At 39.7% G+C, this 23,311-nt stretch overlaps 2 protein-coding genes and 1 long non-coding RNA gene across 3 annotated transcripts in view; 2 read left to right on the top strand and 1 right to left on the bottom strand.

Annotated features, from left to right (window-relative positions):
* Positions 1-16,737, top strand: part of pitpnc1a (phosphatidylinositol transfer protein cytoplasmic 1a) — a 57,129-nt gene extending 40,392 nt beyond the window's left edge. The window contains exons 4-9 of the mRNA XM_087809843.1: positions 1,362-1,369; positions 4,659-4,730; positions 7,843-7,938; positions 11,440-11,595; positions 14,280-14,343; positions 15,729-16,737. Of these exons, the coding sequence (XP_087665969.1) occupies positions 1,362-1,369; positions 4,659-4,730; positions 7,843-7,938; positions 11,440-11,595; positions 14,280-14,343; positions 15,729-16,039 (707 nt within the window). The 3' untranslated portion in view covers positions 16,040-16,737. The remainder of the gene's footprint in view (positions 1-1,361; positions 1,370-4,658; positions 4,731-7,842; positions 7,939-11,439; positions 11,596-14,279; positions 14,344-15,728) is intronic.
* A 1,280-nt stretch (positions 16,738-18,017) lies between these two features.
* On the top strand, positions 18,018-19,049 carry LOC148064849 (uncharacterized). Its single transcript, XR_015713441.1, has 3 exons — positions 18,018-18,186; positions 18,217-18,246; positions 18,307-19,049. It is a non-coding gene; the product is annotated as an uncharacterized LOC148064849 (long non-coding RNA).
* Positions 19,050-19,457: 408 nt separating this feature from the next.
* On the bottom strand, positions 19,458-22,936 carry slc25a19 (solute carrier family 25 member 19). The gene is made up of 6 exons (XM_087809228.1): positions 22,800-22,936; positions 22,348-22,489; positions 20,574-20,729; positions 20,170-20,515; positions 19,977-20,107; positions 19,458-19,918 (listed from the first exon to the last, which is right to left on the bottom strand). Exons 2-6 carry the CDS (start codon positions 22,477-22,479, stop codon positions 19,709-19,711), a joined length of 975 nt encoding a protein of 324 aa, XP_087665354.1. The 5' UTR covers positions 22,480-22,489; positions 22,800-22,936; the 3' UTR covers positions 19,458-19,708.
* Positions 22,937-23,311: the final 375 nt, after the last annotated feature.

Below are 23,311 nucleotides of genomic sequence, written 5' to 3'. Positions count from 1 at the left end.
GACGCCGTCTTCCCACGCCGTCGTCGGACGCACACGTGACAACACAACCTTCAGACGCACACCCGTCTGAAGAAACACGACACACATTTATCAAAGTGACACTTCACGACCCACCGGCTCGAGGTCGCGCTGCGTGGGCGACGGCGACTCCGCGGCGAACGGACGACGAAAATTCATGTGTTTCATAGATTCATAGAAGTAAAAACTATCGTCATGGTAACCCAGGGATGAACGGTGAAGACGAGCTTTTGATTTAATTTTCGTCGTTTCATGACGCTTTACTTTGGTGTCTGTGAGGAAGAGTTTATGGAAGGAAAGAAAAAACGGGGAATCAGTGGCGAGGAAGTTTGGCAGAAACCTCAAACAGAACCAGACTCGGACTGTGAGGAAGGGATGGAGAAGTAAAGACAAGAGAAGGAGAGATTTGGATGGAAGTGCTTGATGTTTTAAATCTTTTATTATTTCTTTTTAATAATTTGATTCAATCATTTGAATTTTTCTCTCGATCCCTTACTTTGAATGTTTTGTTTTTTTAATGATTTAATAAAAATATTTTACTTAGATATGAATAAACTAATTCCAAATATTAAAAAATAAATGTTCTATATATTTTTATTTTGTAGCTTTTTACATTCAATTTAAGAAAACTGTTATATTTTTATATTGTTTCTATTTTATTTTTAATTCAATTATAAAAATAAATTAATAATTATTCTACCTTTTGAATATAGAAATGATTGAATTAGATTATTTAATTTTTATCAATTGAAAAATATATTTATATATATATTTCTTTTCTTTTTTTTAATTAATAATAAAAACAATTAATTCAATTTTTCAATATAAACATTTTTGAATTACATTATTAAAAAATATATATAGAAAATTGATAAATACTTTGTTACTTCCTTATGTGGCTCACATTCAATACAAATATACAATTTTATTTTTTTAATCCATATACTTATTATATACTTACAAATGACACTGATTTACTTCCATACATATGATTTAAATAAATAATCAAGGCCACTGAGATGTTCTAATTGAAAGTATGTAAAGGACTTTTAAAAGACAAATATGTATAAATATATATATATATATATATATATATATATATATATATATATATACATATACACAGTACATCCCAGCGCCTCCTCTTCACGCGCCTCCTGCATACCAAAGCCATCACGGTCAGACGGACACAAATGGACTCTCATGCGGCGTCACGTGGTTCAGGTGTAATGATGCATTTTTCCTCTTTATCTCCTGTGATCTCTCTCTCCTGCTGTTTCATCCCTTTGTTCTTCTCTCTCTCGACACCGACGTCTGATCTACTCGTCGACCAACACGCTCAGAATACACGGTGAGTGTCGAAGCAAAACACAACAACACAACAACAGTAACACGTGAACTTCTGCCTTGTTGTTAGAAACACAAACGAACTTCACTTATTGTCATGATTCACTTTTAACACTTGTGTTGCCTCTGGGTCAAGGTGACCCGAAGGCCTGAAAACAAATGTGTTTGTGGTATCCCTTGTGTTCTCTTAGGGTCAAGGTAACCCAAAGACCTGAAAACAAATGTACTTGTGGTGTCCCTTGTGTTTTCTTAGGGTCAACGTGACCCTAAAGGCCCGAAAACAAATGTGTTTGTGGTATCCCTTGTGTTCTCTTAGGGTCAAGGTAACCCAAAGACCTGAAAACAAATGTACTTGTGGTATCCCTTTCGTTTTTTCGGCCCTTTGGGTCACCTTGACCCCAAGAAAACACGTGTGTTTGTGGTATACCTTGTGTTGTATCAGGGTCAAGGTGACCTGAAGGCAAGAAAACCAATGTACTTGTGGTATCCCTTGTGTTCTGTTAGGGTCAAGGTAACCCAAAGACCTGAAAACAAATGTACTTGTGGTATCCCTTTTGTTTTCTGCCCTTTGGGTCACCTTGACCCCAAGAAAACACGTGTGTTTGTGGTATACCTTGTGTTGTATCAGGGTCAAGGTGACCCTAAAGGCCCCAAAACAAATCTATTTGTGGTATCACTTGTGTTGTCTCTGGGTCAAGGTGACCCCAATTTTTCAAATTATATTATTTAATGATTTTTTTTTTTATACATCTTTTCAATATAAGTTATTCTTTAATTTATTGAATTAATTTATTCGATAAAAAACAATTCAACCTTTCAATATAGAAACTGGTCAAATGATTTTTATATGTACTTGTACATATCATTTATTTGTTCAATAAATTATTAAATGGTTAAAATAAATGTTTTAATTACAAAAAAAGTGTTTAAAAAATTTGTTTAAAAAGTTTAACATTTTAAATGTGAACTTCAACATTCTGATACGACTGATATAATTCCATAAATAACAAAATACATTAAAATATATATATATTTAAATCAAGGAATAATATGATGGTACGACCATATAAGGACGATTACTTTAGCATTTTGAGTCATTAATTAATTCAAATCTTATCTTATCTTGGCCGTGAAAAAAAGCTTTAACCTCTTAAGATCTGAGTTTTTATCAGGTGTGGCTTGAGTTATAAGGATTATTAATTCAATCCGGCCACAGACGTCTGATCAGGCCCGCGGGCCGGCCTTGAAATAACAAATAAATCACTAAATAGTTATTTTCGTTCCCTCAGAGTTGGTTTAAGGTCGCGTCCGTGTTAAAGTATTATTCCTGCAGCAGCTTCAGGTCACAGCCACGTCTGCAGAGACAAAAACGCTTCAAATCTCACAATCATTTCTTCACTCTCGCCTCTCGACTGGTGTCGCTCTGATGGTACGAGCGTTTCTGACAAACGCAGCTCCTGCTGCTCGACCCGAGCCTCGGAAAGAACCAACGATCGTCTTCGACCTCGGAACCGACGGAAGACGAGTGACGCGGAGGCAGTTTTTAGGAGAAATCTTTATTTAATGATGACTTTAATACCTTGATTCTTCACGTGTTAGAGATATTTTATTAGGATTTTGATGAAGTACTTCATGTCAGATTGAATTTAACATTTCAAATGTTGAAACTTTACATTTTCTATTGACATTTTTCTCAAATAATTGAATTAAATTATTTGTATATTGGAAAATTTAGTTGTTTTTATTAAATGATTGTTTTATAAATTATATTTTTTTTAATTAATTTTTACACATAAACCATTTATATTTGAATTCATTAAAATTATAATATCATCAATTTCAATATGTTTTAATCTGTAGACTTTTAGATTCAATATGAAAACGCTTAATAATAATAAGTAATGGTGCAAATTTCTGTAACAAATATATTGATTTAGAACAAGAGAAAAAGTTCTAAATAAATTTTAAAAATTTAGATTTTTTTTAAATTGTATTATTAAAAACAAAAAATATATTAAATCTTTAAATATACTATATATCATATATATATCAATTAATTATTGAATTGAATTTAACATTTTAAATCTTTTTTGTTTTATCATTTGAATATTTCTCTTAAGCCCTTACTTTCAATGCTTTAAAAAAAATTTAAAACTTATTTTTCCTTTTTTTCTCTTTTTTAGTTTTTTACACATTATTCAATAATTAATAATTAATATTATAATTCCAAAAAAAATAGAAAATAAATGTTCTATATTTTTAAATGTGTATCCTTTTTTAAGTTCAATATAAAACAATTGGTATAGTGGCGCCAACATGTTTATATTTTTTCTTGATTTATTTATTTTTAATTCAATCTTTAAATATACAAATTATTGAATAACACTCTGCATTCGAACTAATTCAACCTTTCAATGTAGAAATTCTTGCATTTAATTACTTTATAAAAACCCAATGCTTCACTACATTTAAATTTAAATAAAAAATCATACATGAAGAACATATTTATTTTTATTTTATTTTTGTTTAGCCTTTTTAATTCAATATAAACTTGTCGGCCGTATTACACCAACATTTATGTATTAAATCTTAAAGGCAACAAGTTAAAAAAAACATTTTATTTAATTATTAAAATTAGGAAAATGAAACTCTATGTAGGAAATAAAAACTATTAATATTAAAACATTTTGTATTCAATTATTTAATAATACATATATTCAAATATATAAATATATATTAAAAATATAATCAATTTCATTCAATTATTTAAAAAGGAATATAAAATGCTTAATAAACATTTTTTCTACAAAGAAGTTTCAATATTTGTAAATGTTAAACTATTCAATAGATCTGTGTGAGTTTTGCACATTTACAAAAACACAAGCAGTTTCTTAAAACAAACATCAGTGATGATGAGCTCTTTAGCTTCCATCTCTGTTTGACATGAAGGCACGATTGATCCGTGGTGTTGTGTTGTTCCTACACACACACACACACACACACACACACACACACACACACTTACATAAGCGCAGAACTGTTGCATAATAATCAGAAAGTGTTGCTTCAACACGTGCTAATGAACGGGAGCTAACTCGGCTAAAGCTAATAAAGCCGGACGTACGACCGTCGTACGATCCCAGACGTGGAGACGATGAACGTCATGGCTTCTCCTGGAGACGCTGATCCTGTCGATCATCGATCTTCCGAATGTGACGCTCCTGAGCGAGCGCTTCAATAAACGGCGAGTTGAATAAGTCATGGACTGACGCTTCGATCGGTTCCCCCTGCAGTGCTCCTTCCTGCCCAAGTTCTCCATCCACATACAGACCAAGTACGAGGACAACCAGGGCAACAACGACCACGTGAGTATTTTTCAGCGAGTTTACCACTTTTTTTTTTTATACTTCATTCCATCCTCAAATATTGATGCCAAGGAACATTTACAACCATTTTAAAGCCAGGAAATCCAACATTTGTCGAGAATTAAAGTCGTATTTTTCTTCTTCTACTCATTCCGAGGCGATAAAAAACACAGGAAGTCGTACGAGGATTATCCAAAGTAATGAAAGTGATTCTTTTTCCGGGACGGAGATGAAAACGCGTGAATCTTAATAATGTTTAACGCCATCCTAGCGGCGGCGCCGACCGCGGCGCACACGCTTTATCACCGTGTTTAGAAGAACCTTAAAATAAATGACATTACAGAGGGATTGATGGCTTTATTAACGAAGTCTTCGCTGCTTTTATGAACAAAGAAAAGATGCAACAAGTGGAAGAAAATCTAATAAAGCGTTTATAGTCGTGATGGATGGAAAAAACTGTGGCGTTGAATTGACTTTTAAAGAGTTTCATGTTAATGTGAACGTTGAGTATTGAATACTTGACAATAATGTTCTGTCGTTAACGAGGACAAAAACTTCGAGACACAATTTTCGTGACGCCCACCTACTTGCAGTTTCCCCCCGAAGTTCCCAGTCACCGTGGGAGGAAACCGGAGTTCCCGGAGTAAAACCCACGCAAAATACAAACTCCACACGATCCCGGTTGTGATTTTATGGCTTTAAAATGGTTCAAATACGATAAAATACTCTTTTAAGGAAGTGGGAAAATGTGTCGACAAAATTACAAATGTACAGTGAAAGTATTAAAATACAAAAGTAATAATTAAAAACAACACAAAGCAGTAGTAGTGCAAAAAAAAAAAGTACAACATAAAATGTACCTTTTTTTTAACCGTCAAATTTATATTGAATGTTTTTAATCCGAGAGGCTTCGTTGTAATACTCTACCAGGCTTCGTAGTATTACTCCAAGAGTATTTGTGGTATGACTCAGGGAGGCTTCCTAGTATAACTCCTTAAGGTTTCATGGGATTACTCCGAGAGGCTTCATAGTATTATTCCTTAAGGTTTCGTAGGATTACTCCGAGAGGCTTCATAGTATTATTCCTTAAGGTTTCGTAGGATTACTCCGAGAGGCTTCATAGTATTATTCCTTAAGGTTTCGTAGGATTACTCCGAGAGGCTTCATAGTATTATTCCTTAAGGTTTCGTAGGATTACTCCGAGAGGCTTCATGGTATTATTCCTTAAGGTTTCGTAGGATTACCCTGAGAGGCTTTGTAGTATTACTCCTTAAGGTTTCATAGTATTACTCTGAGAGGCTTCGTAGCGTTGCTTAATGAAACTTCGTCATAGTACTCTGCAAGGCTTCATAGTATTACTTAGCTAGGTTTTATAGTATTAATCTGCGAGGCTCTGTAGTATTACTCTGTGAGGCTTCGCAGTATTATCCCGTGAGGCTTCATAGTATTACTTCATGAGGCTTTGTTGTATTACTCTGCGCGGCTCTGTAGTATAGTACAATATAAAATGTTCTATAAAAAGTTGTTTTTTTTACCATTGATTTAATTTTTTATAATTTAATTAAATAATTTGCATATTGAATGTTTTTTTAATCAACAATTGATTTTGAAAAAAATACTTATATTGTTATTTTATTTATTCAAAAAATAAAATAGAAAATGTTAGTTTTCTTTCATGTAGGGTTTATTACGGTAAATCAAACAATTACAAACAAAATATTTATACTTTTGATTGGAAGCCTTTTGAATTCAATAAATATTTTATATTAAAAGGCTACAAATGACAAAAAATATACTGTATACGTATGAAACGTATTTTTGTATCATCGAATAAGAATATTAAACTCAATGCTTAAAAAAAACTAAACGACTCATTTAAAAAATGTTAAATTAACTTAATTAAAAAAAAAACTCAAATTTAAATGAAAGAAATCTATAAAAATGTAAATATAACTGAAAATTCTAATTCCACTGATGAACTTCCATAAGAATGTCTTTTTAAACTCAAAGGTGCTGATCCTCCTTCCAACACCTATGGTGGTCTATTTATCAATGTAGATGATCCTTGAAGATTCATATCCTTCTTCTAGTAGTCGAGGTCGCGGCTCCCCTCGGTGGCGGGAGGATGGTACTGCGAACAATGGGGGGGGGGGGGGGGAGTCACAGATGGTCGTTCCTTCGCCGTCGAAGAACAACACGTCAGACTCTCATCGACACTCGCTTCCCACTCGTCTTTGTCATCCACTCGTGCGCACTTCACCCCGCGATTGTGCGACTGTTGTGACGCAGGATACGAAACACATTTTTTCACAGTAACACAAAAACCTCCCCATCTCTAGTCCCCCGGCGGCTCTGACCCCTCTATTCCCCGGCTCTGACCCCTCTAGTCCCCGGCTCTGACCCCGGTAGACCCCGGGCTCTGACCCCTCTAGTCCCCGGCTCTGACCCCTTTATTCCCCGGCTCTGACCCCTTTATTCCCCGGCTCTGACCCCTCTAGTCCCCGGCTCTGACCCCTCTATTCCCCGGCTCTGACCCCTCTATTCCCCGGCTCTGACCCCTCTATTCCCCGGCTCTGACCCCTCTAGTCCCCGGCTCTGACCCCGGTAGACCCCGGGCTCTGACCCCTCTAGTCCCCGGCTCTGACCCCTTTATTCCCCGGCTCTGACCCCTCTAGTCCCCGGCTCTGACCCCTCTATTCCCCGGCTCTGACCCCTCTATTCCCCGGCTCTGACCCCTCTATTCCCCGGCTCTGACCCCTCTACTCCCCGGCTCTGACCCCGGTAGACCCCGGGCTCTGACCCCTCTAGTCCCCGGCTCTGACCCCTCTATTCCCCGGCTCTGACCCCTTTATTCCCCGGCTCTGACCCCTCTAGTCCCCGGCTCTGACCCCTCTAGTCCCCGGCTCTGACCCCTCTATTCCCCGGCTCTGACCCCTCTATTCCCCGGCTCTGACCCCTCTATTCCCCGGCTCTGACCCCTCTATTCCCCGGCTCTGACCCCTCTAGTCCCCCGGCTCTGACCCCTCTAGTCCCCCGGCTCTGACCCCGGTAGTCTGGCTCGTGGCCTTCTAACATCTTCTAACCATTGATCTTTCCTCCCGTATCGACGCAGATCTTCGACAGCGAGCCCCGGGACGACGACACCGAGGTGTGCGTGGTCGACATCGCCCACGACGAGGTCCCCGAGCGCCACTACAAGGAGTCGGAGGTGAGGGCGGTCAATTGGTTTGTGTACAGTGTGTGTTTGTGTGTTTGTGTGTGCGCAGGAACCACCAACACAAACATGATGAAACCCTCAAGAGTTCTTCTTCTCCGATGGTGTCCGTGATCTTCCTGCTGGTCACATGACCGACCTTTGAACGTGTCATGGAGAGCAGGAACTATTAATAATCAAGAGTGGTCAAGACAGCACCGAGCCACTCTTTTATTATCGACACACACACTGACACACACACACACACACACACACACACACACACACACACACCTCCCACTGGGCTTTATGTTCTCTCGCGCCACAGCGAGATAAAAATAGAGCCGCCCCGGACATGTGAGGTGGACGAGGATGTCAGGTGTAAACAACATTTGATTTAAACACAGCGCACACCTGGACACACACGCATGATAGAGCATGTGAGACGAAGCTAACGCACGACAAGCGCTAGAAGAGTTAGCTTGTTTACTTCCAGACCTGGGTTTAAATAATTGCTGAAAAATCAACACAATTACTTCTTCTTTTTTTTTTAACCATTTAATTGTTTCATTAAAAAAGTGTGTGATGTTTAATCCAGAATTATCCGGATAAAAAGTGTCGGTTTGTTAGCTGATGCTAACAAGAACTGGATCATTTTCCCGCTCTCGGTTTCTGACGAACAAAACTTGTCAGAAAACTTTCTTGTTCCTCCCAACCGTACTTTTTATATCTTAGTTGCTTTAATTAGCAAGTAAATTGGGTTGAAGGTGAAATTAAGATACTTGAAACCAGAAAGCTAGCATCAGCGCAGAGCTAGCACCATTTTTACTGCTCTTGGTTTTTACTTCCGACGAACAAATGTGTTCTTGTTACTCGTAACTTCGGTTCATAATAGCTATGAATTAAATAAAAAGGTTAAATGCTAAATGAAGGTGATAGGAACCAGGAAGCTAGCATTAGCACAGAGCTAGCTTAAACGACAAATTGTTAATGGTTTACTGCTTCGACTTCTTCTACTTTCGCAAAACAAAACTCACAAGGAAACTTTCTTGTTGCTCCAAACATTACTTTTGAGAATAAGGTAATTGAAACTAGAGAAGCAGCATCAGATCATAAACCAACATAAAACTACCCATTTTTACTTGAGTAAAGTTCTGGATTAAACGTACTCTTGGAGGCTTTCATTGTATTACTTTGCAAGGTTTTGTAGTATTACTCCGAGAGACTTTGTTGTAATACTCTACCAGGCTTGGTAGTATAACTCAGGAAGGTTTTATAGTATTACTCAGCGAGGCTTTGTTCACAAAAGCTGTGTTGTATTCCTCCTCAAGGCTGCGAAGGATTTCAAGTCGACGTTTCATCGTATTTCTCCTCAAGGCTTTGTAGTATTACTCCAAGATGCTATGTAGTATAACTTCATTAAGCTTCGTAATATTACTCTGCAAGGCTTTAAAGTATTGCTAAACTAGGTTTTATATTATTAAACTGTGAGGCTCTGTAGTATTACTCTGTGAGGCTTCGTAGTATTACTCCATGATGCTTTGTTGTATTACTCTGCGTGGCTCTGTAGTATAACTCCGCCAGGCTTCTTTGTATTACTCTGCGAGACCTTGAAGTATTACTCCACAAGTCTTTGTAGTATTTCTCTGCGAGGCTTGGTAGTAATACTCGGTGAGGCTTTTTAGTATTACTCTGCTGGGGTCTATAGTATTACTCAGCGAGGCTTTGTAGTATTAATCGGCGAGGCTTCGTAGTATTACTCTGCTTGGGTCTATAGTATTAATCTGTGCGGTTTACACAGTAGATAATCTGGAAAATGCATTTATTAAACCTGGTTCTGGAAATAAAAGATAAAATGTTAGATATTATAATTATAATATATAATATAATAATAATAAAAGGAGTTAAACATGATATTTAACTTCATATTTCTAGAAGTATTCTTCATCTTTCTGCTGGTACGTGACTCTGAAGTGACTATAGTGGATCTTACACCGTGATCACCTATGATCGACCGACACTGACGAGTTATTGATCCTGGGTCTGATTATTTACGGCACGATTAGGGATTATTTATAATCTCCTGTACGTGCCTGATAAAGTAGTGGAGGTGTTGTCTTGAGGGCGTCAGAGCGGTTGCTGGTTCAATACCTCATCAAGACAAACCCCGTGGGACGCATATGTTCTCCTTGTGTTTTTAATGAACACTGATCTCAGGTAACGCCTTCTTCCTAGTGTGGCGATGTGTATCACGATACAGGGGCAAATATACGTTATATCGTGATACTGTAGTAACAAGTATATATTTGTAGTATTGTCGAGTACTGGACTCTGGTGTTGCAGAATTTACAGACCACATGACTCTTGACGAAGTCGTAACTGATTTTGTATGTTTTCAAACCAAAATATGTCCAAACATCAGCTTTAAAAGCTGCTGGAGTAACTGTATCCTCTCGTCCTCAGTCATAGCTGTTTTTATTTGTTTTCAAACCAAAATATGTCCAAAAATTCGGCTTTAAAAGCTGCTGGAGTCACTGTATCCTCTCGTCCTCAGTTGTAACTGCTTTAATTCGTTTTGAAACCAAAATATGTCCAAACATCATCTTTGAAAGCTGCTGGAGTCACTGTATCCTCTCGTCCTCAGTCTTAACTGATTTCATTTGTTTTCAAACCAAAATATGTCCAAACATCAGCTTTAAAAGCTGCTGGAGTCACTGTATCCTCTCGTCCTCAGTGTAGCTGTTTTTATTTGTTTTCAAACCAAAATATGTCCAAAAATTCAGCTTTAAAAGCTGTTGGAGTCACTGTATCCTCTCGTCCTCAGGCGTAACCGCTTTAATTAGTTTTGAAACTAAAATATGTCCAAACACCATCTTTGAAAGCTGCTGGAGTCAATGTATCCTCTCGCCCTCAGTCATAACTGCTTTCATTTGTTTTCAAACCAAAATATGTCCAAACATCATCTTTAAAAGCTGCGGGAGACACTGTATCCTCTCGTCCTCAGTCGTAACTGCTTTAATTAGTTTTCAAACCAAAATATGTCCAAACATTATCTTTGAAAGCTGCTGGAGTCACTGTATCCTCTCATCCTCAGTCAACACCGGGGGATATCATTGTTCCTTCAGCTGCGGAGGATGAAGCTAAAAAAAATTAAAAAAAATCTGATCATGGAAAAGAAAGTTGTGGCCAAATTGTTTTAGTTTTTCTGTTACGTGGGAAGGAAACACAAAGGGAACTGTGACGACAACTCTCCAACGATGCTACACACTCTCCGTCACTGGGTTAGTACACAATGGTGTCTCTGTGCAGAAGTTGTCGAGCGAACATCAGAACAAGAAACACTTGTGAGGAGCCGAGAGTCGACACCTCCACATGGAAGTGTGTTCGCAGCAGGGAGTGTTGGATCACACACACACACACGCACACACACACACACACACACACGCACACACACACACACACACACACACACGCACACGCACACTGACGGAGTCTTCTTCTCCTGGTCTTCCTCAGGACCCGCGACAGTTCCAGTCCAAGAAGACGGGGCGGGGCCTCCTGCAGGACGGCTGGATCCTGTCCCAGGAGCCCATCATGTGCTCCTACAAGCTGGTCAACGTCAAGTTCGAGGTGTGGGGTCTGCAGACGCGCGTGGAGCAGTTCGTGCACAAGGTCGTGACCCCCGGGCTCTCACCTCTGACCCCAATCATTGCTCGCTGACCCCTGTTAACCCCTGCAGCATGAATACAGTATATCTATAGATATAGATATACTGTATATTCACACACACACGCACACAAAGACACACAAACACTAAAACAGAAAAAAAAAAAAAACACACACATGCACACTTACATACACAATATACACGCGCACACATACAAACACACATACATGCACCTATAAAAACACATATATATACAGTATATATATATATATACATACACACTCATTTAAACACAAACTTATACACACACACACACACACACATGTATAAACACACTTATTCACACATACATACATATATAGGCATATACTCACACACATATAAACACATATACTGTATATACACACAGTAACACACACAGTGTCACGTCCCTAGAGGAGGACACGCACAGTAACACACACACATACATGAAGAAACACGCAGTAAAAAACACACACATATATACACACACACACACATAGACTCACATATACTGTATATACATACACAGTAACACAGTGTCACGTCCCTACAGGACAACACACACACACTCACATATACTGTACACACACAGTAACACACACATACACTCACATATACTGTACACACACAGTAACACACACATACACTCACATGCACTGTACACACACAGTAATACACACACACTCACATATACTGTACACACACAGTAACACACACATACACTCACATGCACTGTACACACACAGTAACACACACATACACTCACATGCACTGTACACACACAGTAACACACGCACACTCACATATACTGTACACACACAGTAACACACACATACACTCACATATACTGTACACACACAGTAACACACACACACTCACATATACTGTACACACACAGTAACACACACATACACTCACATGCACTGTACACACACAGTAACACACACACACACTCACATATACTGTACACACACATACACTCACATATACTGTACACACACAGTAACACACACACACTCACATATACTGTACACACACAGTAACACACACATACACTCACATATACTGTACACACACAGTAACACACACATACACTCACATATACTGTACACACACAGTAACACACACACACTCACATATACTGTACACACACAGTAACACACACATAAACTCACATATACTGTACACACACAGTAACACACACATAAACTCACATATACTGTACACACACAGTAACACACACATAAACTCACATATACTGTACACACACAGTAACACACACATAAACTCACATATACTGTACACACACAGTAACACACAGATACACTCACATATACTGTACACACACAGTAACATACACAAACTCACATATACTGTACACACACAGATACACTCACATATACTGTACACACACAGTAACACACAGATACACTCACATATACTGTACACACACAGTAACACACACATAAACTCACATATACTGTACACACACAGTAACACACACATAAACTCACATATACTGTACACACACAGTAACACACAGATACACTCACATATACTGTACACACACAGTAACATACACAAACTCACATATACTGTACACACACAGATACACTCACATATACTGTACACACACAGTAACACACAGATACACTCACATATACTGTACACACACAGTAACACACACATACACTCACATATACTGTACACACACAGTAACGCATAGACTCACATATACTGTACACACACAGATACACTCACATATACTGTACACACACAGTAACACACACATAAACTCACATATACTGTACACACACATTAACACACAGATACACTCACATATACTGTACACACACAGTAACACACACACACATAGAATCACATATACTGTACACACAGTAACACACACACATACACTCACATATACTGTACACACACAGTAACACACACACACATAGAATCACATATACTGTACACACAGTAACACACACACATACACTCACATATACTGTACACACACAGTAACACACACACATAGACTCACATATACTGTACACACACTAACACACACACATAGACTCACATATACTGTACACACACAGTAACACACAAACACTCACATATAGTGTACACACACACACACTCACATATAGTGTACACACACACACACTCACATGCACTGTACACACACAGTAACACACACATACACTCACATATACTGTACACACACAGTAACACACACATAGACTGACATATACTGTACACACACTGTAACACACACATAGACTGACATATACTGTACACACACAGTAACACACACATTGACTGACATATACTGTACACACACAGTAACACACAAACACTCACATATAGTGTACACACACACACACACTCACATGCACTGTACACACACAGTAACACACACATACACTCACATATACTGTACACACACAGTAACACACAAACACTCACATATAGTGTACACACACACACTTGCATGCACTCACACACACAGTAACACAGCAGCAGGTCACATTAATCACAGGCTGTCAAGACGACAGAAGTGCAAACTCTGCACAAACGATACAGACTCACACACACTTCCTGCTACACACTTCCTGCTCTCACACGTGTGTGTGTGTGTGTGTGTGTGTGTGTGTGTGTGCAGGTGATACGAGACGTGCTGCTGCTCGGACACAGACAGGCGTTCGTGTGGGTGGACGAGTGGATCGGTGAGTGTCACGTGACCTTTATGTTTGCGTTGTTGCTCACTAGTTACACACAATAACTTCTTGTTTTTTATCGTTTAATCAGTGTTTAAATGAAGGGATCATGGGGTCAGAGGTCAACGTAGGTTCAAGGTCTTACAGGAAACACACACTGACACACAAAAGTCTCGTTGATCCGCTAAAAGATAGTGTGACTGCAACGAACGTGAAGATGCGCGTGAATGAAGGGAAGTGCTGCCATCTGGTGGTCATGAACTGGTACAGCAGGTTCTTAACGATTGATAGAGAATTCTGGAAATTTAACACGTTTAAAAAACACATAAATATATAAACTATTTTTTAAACATTTATTTATGTATTTGTTATTGTTTGAGTTAAATAATGTTTACATGAAAGATTTGAATTTTTGAATACTTTTTTCTAAACTGAACTTTATATTGTATATACACACACATACACACACAGTAACACACACATACATACACAGACTCGCATATACTGTATATACACACACATAAACACACAGTAACACACACATACACACACAGACTCACATATACTGTATATACACACATAAACACACAGTAACACACACAGACTCACATATACTGTATAAACACACACAGTAACAAACACATATACACACACAGACTCACATGTACTGTATATAGACACACATACACACACATATACACACACAGACTCACATATACTGTATATAAACACACATACACACACAGACTCACATATCCTGTATATACACACACATTAACACACACAGATTCACATATACTGTATATATACACACATTAACACACACAGACTCACATATACTGTATATACACACACTCGAAAAGCGCTATATAAATAAATAAATATTACTTACTTACTTACTTACTTACATTAACACACACATAAACACACAGTAACACACACAGACTCACATATACTGTATAAACACACACAGTAACACACACATTAACACACACATATACACACACAGACTCACATGTACTGAATATACACACACAGTAACACACAGGTATACACACACAGTAACACACAGGTATACACACACAGTAACACACATATACACACACAGACTCACATATACTGTATACACACAGTAACACACACATATACACACATATACACACACAGACTCACATGTACTGAATATACACACACAGTAACACACAGGTATACACATACAGTAACACACATATACACACACAGACTCACATATACTGTATACACACACAGTAACACACACATACACACTTGGTGCTCTGTTGATAATGTCTGGAGACTCTATTGTACCAACATTTAATATTGAATTCAAAAGACTACAAATTCAAACTGTAACTTTATCGGTCGCTTGCGCGCAGACATGACGATGGAGGAGGTGCGTGAGTTCGAGCGAGCGACGCAGGAGCTCACCAACCTGAAGCTGGGCAGCTTCCCTCCCACCATCAGCATCTCGGAGACGCCGCTGCCCTCTGTCGGCCGCAGTGGGCCCAGCAGCGCGCCCTCCACCCCGCTCTCCACCGAGGCCCCCGAGTTCCTGACTCTGCCCAAGGAGCGGCCCCGCAAGAAGTCGGCCCCCGAGACCCTGACCCTGCCGGACCCCGGGCGCCGGGACTCCCTGTTCAAGCTGCCCAGCTTCTTCTCCTGGAACTCCAGTCCTCAGGTGGAGTGAGGTCCCCCCCTGGTGACCCCCCTAAACCTGAGACCCTCAGCCGGACCCTGCAGGTCCCTCGGAGACCAGGTGTCTCTCCATCCTTCCTCCAGAGTGTCCAGTAGGTGGCGCCACTTTTAAAGCATTGATCGTAGCGCGTGTAAGCGAGAGCGCCACCTTGAGCCCGACTCAGGTCCTGCACAAACTTTAGATCCTTCACGACGGGGTCATAACATTATGACCACCTGCCTGCTGTAGCTCAAGGTTACTCTGGTTACTCTGGTTTCCTCCCACGGACTGGGCTCCTTTCCAGGGTGTCCCCCCGCATTACACGCTAGCACAGGTGGATCTGATGGTGAAGATATTTACCTGAAACATGAGTCACTTCTTCTACACACCTGAGTCTGAAGCTCCGCCCCCTTCATGATGCAGGACTGTAACCTCACCTGAGGACCTGAGGACCATCACACACACATGCATAGATACACACACACACACACGCACACACACATGCATAGATACACACACACACATGCATAGATACACACACACACACACACACACACATGCATAGATACACACACACACACACACACATGCATAGATACACACACACACACACACACGCACACACACATGCATAGATACACACACACACACACACGCACACACACATGCATAGATACACACACACACACATGCATAGATACACACATGCACACACACATGCATAGATACACACACACACACACACACACACACACACACACACATGCATAGATACACACACACACACATGCATAGATACACACATGCACACACACACACACACACGCACACACACATGCGCACACACACACACACACACACACATGCATAGATACACACACACACACACACACACACACACACACATGGACACATACACACACACACATGCACACATACACACACATGCACACACACACACACATACACAAACACACACACATACACAAACACACACAAACACAGACAAACACACACATGCACACAAACACACACATGCACACAAACATGCACACACACGTGCACACAAACATGCACACACACAAATGCACACATACACACATACACAAACACACACATACACACAAACACACGCATGCACACAAACATGTACACACTCACACACACACACACACACACAGAGACAAACACACACATGCACACTCGCACATACACACACACATGCACACACTCACACATGCACACACGCAGACTAAAACATACATAAATGTAAACATTTAGACACAAACACACTCACACATGCATATATGCACCCATACACACACACACACTCATACACAAATATATGCACACACATACACATGCACGTATGCACGCACATACACACACACATGCACGTATGCACGCACATATGCACACACACATGCACGTATGCACGCACATACACACACACTTTTGCACACACACCCACAGATACACACATACACACATACACACATACACGGGGACACAAAAACAAACACAAAGACTATCAGGACCAGCTTTTAATTGACTTCTTGTCATTTCAATGCTCTGAACACTTTAACTAGGTACTGACCACTGCAGGACACGTTAACTAGGTACTGACCACTGCAGGACACGTTAACTAGGTACTGACCACTGCAGAACACGTTAACTAGGTACTGACCACTGCAGGACACGTTAACTAGGTACTGACCACTGCAGGACACGTTAACTAGGTACTGACCACTGCAGAACACTTTAATTAGGTACTGACCACTGCAGAACACGTTAACTAGGTACTGACCACTGCAGGACACTTTAATTAGGTACTGACCACTGCAGGACACTTTAATTAGGTACTGACCACTGCAGAACACGTTAACTAGGTACTGACCACTGCAGGACACTTTAATTAGGTACTGACCACTGCAGGAGACGTTAACTAGGTACTGACCACTGCAGAACACTTTAATTAGGTATTGACCACTGCAGGACACTTTAATTAGGTACTGACCACTGCAGGACACTTTAATTAGGTACTGACCACTGCAGAACACGTTAACTAGGTACTGACCACTGCAGAACACTTTAACTAGGTACTGACCACTGCAGGACACGTTAACTAGGTACTGACCACTGCAGGACACTTTAATTAGGTACTGACCACTGCAGGAGACGTTAACTAGGTACTGACCACTGCAGAACACTTTAATTAGGTATTGACCACTGCAGGACACTTTAATTAGGTACTGACCACTGCAGGACACTTTAATTAGGTACTGACCACTGCAGAACACGTTAACTAGGTACTGACCACTGCAGAACACTTTAACTAGGTACTGACCACTGCAGGACACGTTAACTAGGTACTGACCACTGCAGGACACTTTAACTAGGTACTGACCACTGCAGAACACTTTAACTAGGTACTGACCACTGCAGGACACTTTAATTAGGTACTGACCACTGCAGGACACTTTAACTAGGTACTGACCACTGCAGGACACTTTAACTAGGTACTGACCACTGCAGGACACGTTAACTAGGTACTGACCACTGCAGGACACTTTAATTAGGTACTGACCACTGCAGGACACGTTAACTAGGTACTGACCACTGCAGGACACGTTAACTAGGTACTGACCACTGCAGGACACTTTAACTAGGTACTGACCACTGCAGGACACTTTAACTAGGTACTGACCACTGCAGAACGCGTGAATTCAGCATATTAAGCCGGTGGTCATAATGTTTTGTTGTATTTTTGTACTTATGATTCCCTAACAAGTGTATAAAGTGTACAAACATGAAAACATTGTATATCCAGTGATGATGTTTGTCGTCTTTGGTTACTTCCTGCATGACTCTGACGCTGCGGCGACAACTTCCTGTGACTCGAGTGCTTCATGCTTCGTTATTGACGTTGTGTTCACGTTTCTACCGACTTGTTATTTTTCTGCACCATGACTGGACCGTGACTGGAGCTGTCAATCATCGGTGCTTCGAACTCAGTCCAATAAAGGCGATGAAACTGTTAGAAGCAGATTTGACTGTTTATTTATCAAACTTTAGTGTTTATTGAAATGTTGTTTTTTTTAAAGATTATAAATGTAACTTAATTTCAGACATTTATTTTCCATTTTCTCTCCCCATATTTCATACTTTTATAAAATATATATATTACATATATATATAAATAATATATTACTTTTACCTGATGGAAAATTAAAAAAATCTTTACTTATAAAATTTTATTTTATTTTATTTATTTATTCATATATTCTGCATTAATTTAATAAATTAAAGTTTGATTTGTGTGTACTATTGCTTTAAAAATCTAAACTAAATGTGAATTTATATCGTTTTTATCCATTTTGTACTTTTAAATGAAAAACATCTTTTAACTTTTGAACCAAACAATCACAAATGCATTTGTACAATAAAATAGACCTTTAATCACCTTTAAGTCATTCCTGAACAGAATCCAACATGAAAGACTCAACAATGAGCCATAACATTATGACCACTCTTTCTTCGATAAAAAAAACAACAACCATAAATAAGAAACTTCATAATAAATACATGTTTCAATAGCAGTTATTGTGAAACATTTTTTAAAAGAGGTTTTAAAAAAAAAGTGTGCGTTTGTTAAAGAAAAAGGAAAAACATTGAACGGCTTCATCTTCCTTCTTTGGTGATGTCACTTCCTGTCCTACTGTCCTTGAAGTCGCGGATGGCGTTGAGAAAGAACTCGTACCAGAAGAAGGTGAACCCGGTGGACAGCGCCGCCTTGAGGAGGCTGGGGGAGAGACCCTTGAAGAAGCCCCGGACCCCCTCCTCCCTGGCGATGCTGAGCGCGCAGTCTGTCAGGCCTCTGTAGTTCCTCACCTGGCCATTAGAGGGGGGTAAATAAATAGAGGGACAGCGAGAGTGTAAGAAGACTTACCTTCCCGAAGCGAGCCCGGGCTTCATCGAACCCCCCGACCTGCAGCCTCTTCTTGAACAGGTCGAAGGGATACGTGATGGCCTTGCTGATCATCCCGGCGCCACTGCCCGACACCAGACTGACCAGACCCCCTGAGAGAGAAAGGGTTGATGGGTAACGGAAAAGAAAGGAGATATACTCTCGCGTCACGAACCTCCTGAATCTGCCGACGGCGGCGTCAGGAACTGCTTGAAGACTTTGTAGAAGAAGAACTGCAGCCCGGCGTAGGGGAACACGGCCACCAGGGTCGGGGTCAGGCCCCGGTAGAAGGTCAGGACCCCCTCGCGGCGGCGCATCGTGGACACGGCGTGCTTGAGGTTGGAGTAAACCTTCGGTTCTCCCTGGGCGGCGAAGCGCGTCCTGAGGGTGTCCAGCGGCTGGCAGACCACCGTGGCGGAACAGGCCGACAACCCGCCGCACACGAAGTGAACCCCCGCCGTCCGGCTGTCGTACGGCGTCATCTTGTGGACGAGCTCGGTCAGGCACTCGAAACTAGCAAACTGTTGGGAAAACATGGTCAGGAAAAGACGGCGACGACGACCCGACCCGTCTCTCTACCTGGACCGCCCCGAAGCTGATGGACAGCAGCTGTGCCGGGACGTGACCCTTCCAGAAGGCGGACAGACCCTCCTCGGCGTGGATGCAGCGGGACGCCTGGAACAGGCCCGTGTACTTCCCCTCGTGACGCGCCGACGACAGTTGCTCGATCTGGAGCTGATGAGACGAAAATATCTAAGTATTAAAGTTTTTCTTACCCGAAATTAGGCGATAGTATCTTCTTTTTTAACGATACTGTATCTTCTTTTTCAATGATACTTCATCTTTTTTTTCAATGATACTGTATCTTCTTTTTCAATGATACTGTATCTTTTTCCAGTGATACTGTATCTTTTTCCAATGATACTGTATATTTTTCCAATGATACTGTATCTTCTTTTTCAATGATACTGTATTTTCTTTTTCAACGATACTGTATCTTCTTTTTCAACGATACTGTATCTTTTTCCAACGATACTGTATCTTTTTTTTCAATGATACTGTATCTTCTTTTTCAATGATACTGTATTTTCTTTTTCAATGATACTGTATCTTCTTTTTCAATGATACTGTATCTTCAATGATACTGTATCTTCTTTTTCAATGATACTGTATCTTTTTCCAATGATACTGTATCTTTTTCCAATGATACTGTATCTTCTTTTTCAATGATACTGTATCTTCTTTTTCAATGATACTGTATCTTTTTCCAATGATACTGTATCTTTTTTTCAATGATACTGTATCTTCTTTTTCAATGATACTGTATCTTCTTTTCCAATGGTACTGTATTTTCTTTTTCAACGATACTGTATCTTCTTTTTCAATGATACTGTATCTTCAATGATACTGTATCTTCTTTTTCAATGATACTGTATCTTTTTCCAATGATACTGTATCTTTTTTTTCAATGATACTGTATCTTCTTTTTCAATGATACTGTATCTTCTTTTCCAATGGTACTGTATTTTCTTTTTCAACGATACTGTATCTTCTTTTTCAATGATACTGTATCTTCAATGATACTGTATCTTCTTTTTCAATGATACTGTATCTTTTTCCAATGATACTGTATCTTTTTCCAATGATACTGTATCTTCTTTTTCAATGATACTGTATCTTCTTTTTCAATGATACTGTATCTTTTTCCAATGATACTGTATCTTTTTTTTCAATGATACTGTATCTTCTTTTTCAATGATACTGTATCTTCTTTTCCAATGGTACTGTATTTTCTTTTTCAACGATACTGTATCTTCTTTTTCAACGATACTGTATCTTTTTCCAACGATACTGTATCTTTTTTTTCAATGATACTGTATCTTCTTTTTCAATGATACTGTATCTTCTTTTTCAATGATACTGTATCTTCTTTTTCAATGATACTGTATCTTCTTTTTCAATGATACTGTATCTTCTTTTTCAATGATACTGTATCTTCTTTTTCAATGATACTGTATCTTTTTTTCAATGATACTGTATCTTCAATGATACTATCTTCTTTTTCAATGATACTGTATTTTCTTTTTCAATGATACTGTATTTTCTTTTTCTTCGATACTGTATCTTCTTTTTCAATGATACTGTATCTTTTTCTTACGATACTGTATTTAATTTTTACGATACTGTATGTTTATTTATATTTAACCAATACAAATATGAATTATTCACTTATCAACGAAACTGTATCATGTAGTCTGTAAATTCTGCAACACTAGAGTCAAGTACTCGACAATACTACACACACTACAGTATCACTAAATATTGTATCGTATCAACAAACTCACACTCTCACCTGAAATCGGATCTTGATGACGTCAAAGGGACTGACCATGGCTCGGGTCACCATCCCAGCCGCGGATCCGGCCAGAGCCGCCGCCTCCGGGGTCATAGCTGCGGCATGAGGTCCGGGGTCAAACCCCACCATGACTCCTGACCTTTGAGGTCAACAATAAATACACGTTTTTTATTCGCTGCACAACCACGTGTTCAGTCAGAATCACGAGAAGAATGACTCACAGACCATCAAAGGTGAACTAAATAAACCGTTTAAACGCTGTCACTCACTCCCTCCATCATCAGACACTTCCTGGTTCGTCAATAACTAATAATAATAAATAATATTGACATTTAAAGGTGTTTCCAGTGAGTTCTGTAGATGTAAACACTGACCCACCCCAGGCATGCAAGGACTTTAAGCTAAGCTAAGCTAACGACAACAACAGCAGCCATGTTTAAGACACGCACCTCGCGGGAGATCCCTGCACCTGATCCGAACACAGCGGACTGGAACCAGCGGTCAGGACCGATCAGGACACGATCCGGTAAAACCGACTATAAATATCAGGAGCTGCCATCACTTCCGGGGAAGCCGCGGATCAAAGCGACACTGGCGACAAGATGCTTCTCGGACGACACCATATACAGTGATACTGTAGTAACAAGTAAATATTGGTAGTATTGTCGAGTACTTGACTCTGGTGTTGTAGTATTTACAGACCACATGACTCTTGACGAAGTCGTTACTGTTTTCATTTGTTTTCAAACCAAAATATGTCTAAACATCAGCTTTAAAAGCTGCTGGAGTCACTGTATCCTCTCGTCCTCAGTCATTGCTGGGATCCTGTGGGATGTATTATTCCTTTGGCTCTGGAGGACATAATGACTGCTGCCAACTAGCAGCCAAAAGTCAAATGAACGGTGTGAAATATGAATTGTAAAATAAAATCCAACGTGTATTAACTAACTTTTTTTTTTTA

This window comes from Callionymus lyra, chromosome 15 (assembly GCF_982586985.1).
Source record: "Callionymus lyra chromosome 15, fCalLyr1.hap1.1, whole genome shotgun sequence".
Classification (NCBI taxonomy): Eukaryota; Metazoa; Chordata; class Actinopteri; order Syngnathiformes; family Callionymidae; genus Callionymus; species Callionymus lyra.
This window is presented reverse-complemented; position numbering and strand designations above follow the sequence as displayed.

What these genes read in the sequence shown, in the direction of transcription:
- slc25a19 (XM_087809228.1), bottom strand. Translation starts at nt 22,479, where the DNA reads ATGGTGGGGTTTGACCCCGGACCTCATGCCGCAGCTATGACCCCGGAG. An exon ending in TCATCAAGATCCGATTTCAG is followed by an intron (nt 20,730 to 22,347) that starts GTGAGAGTGTGA and finishes TCGTCTCATCAG; the next exon opens with CTCCAGATCGAGCAACTGTC. An exon ending in TCAGCTTCGGGGCGGTCCAG is followed by an intron (nt 20,516 to 20,573) that starts GTAGAGAGACGG and finishes TTTTCCCAACAG; the next exon opens with TTTGCTAGTTTCGAGTGCCT.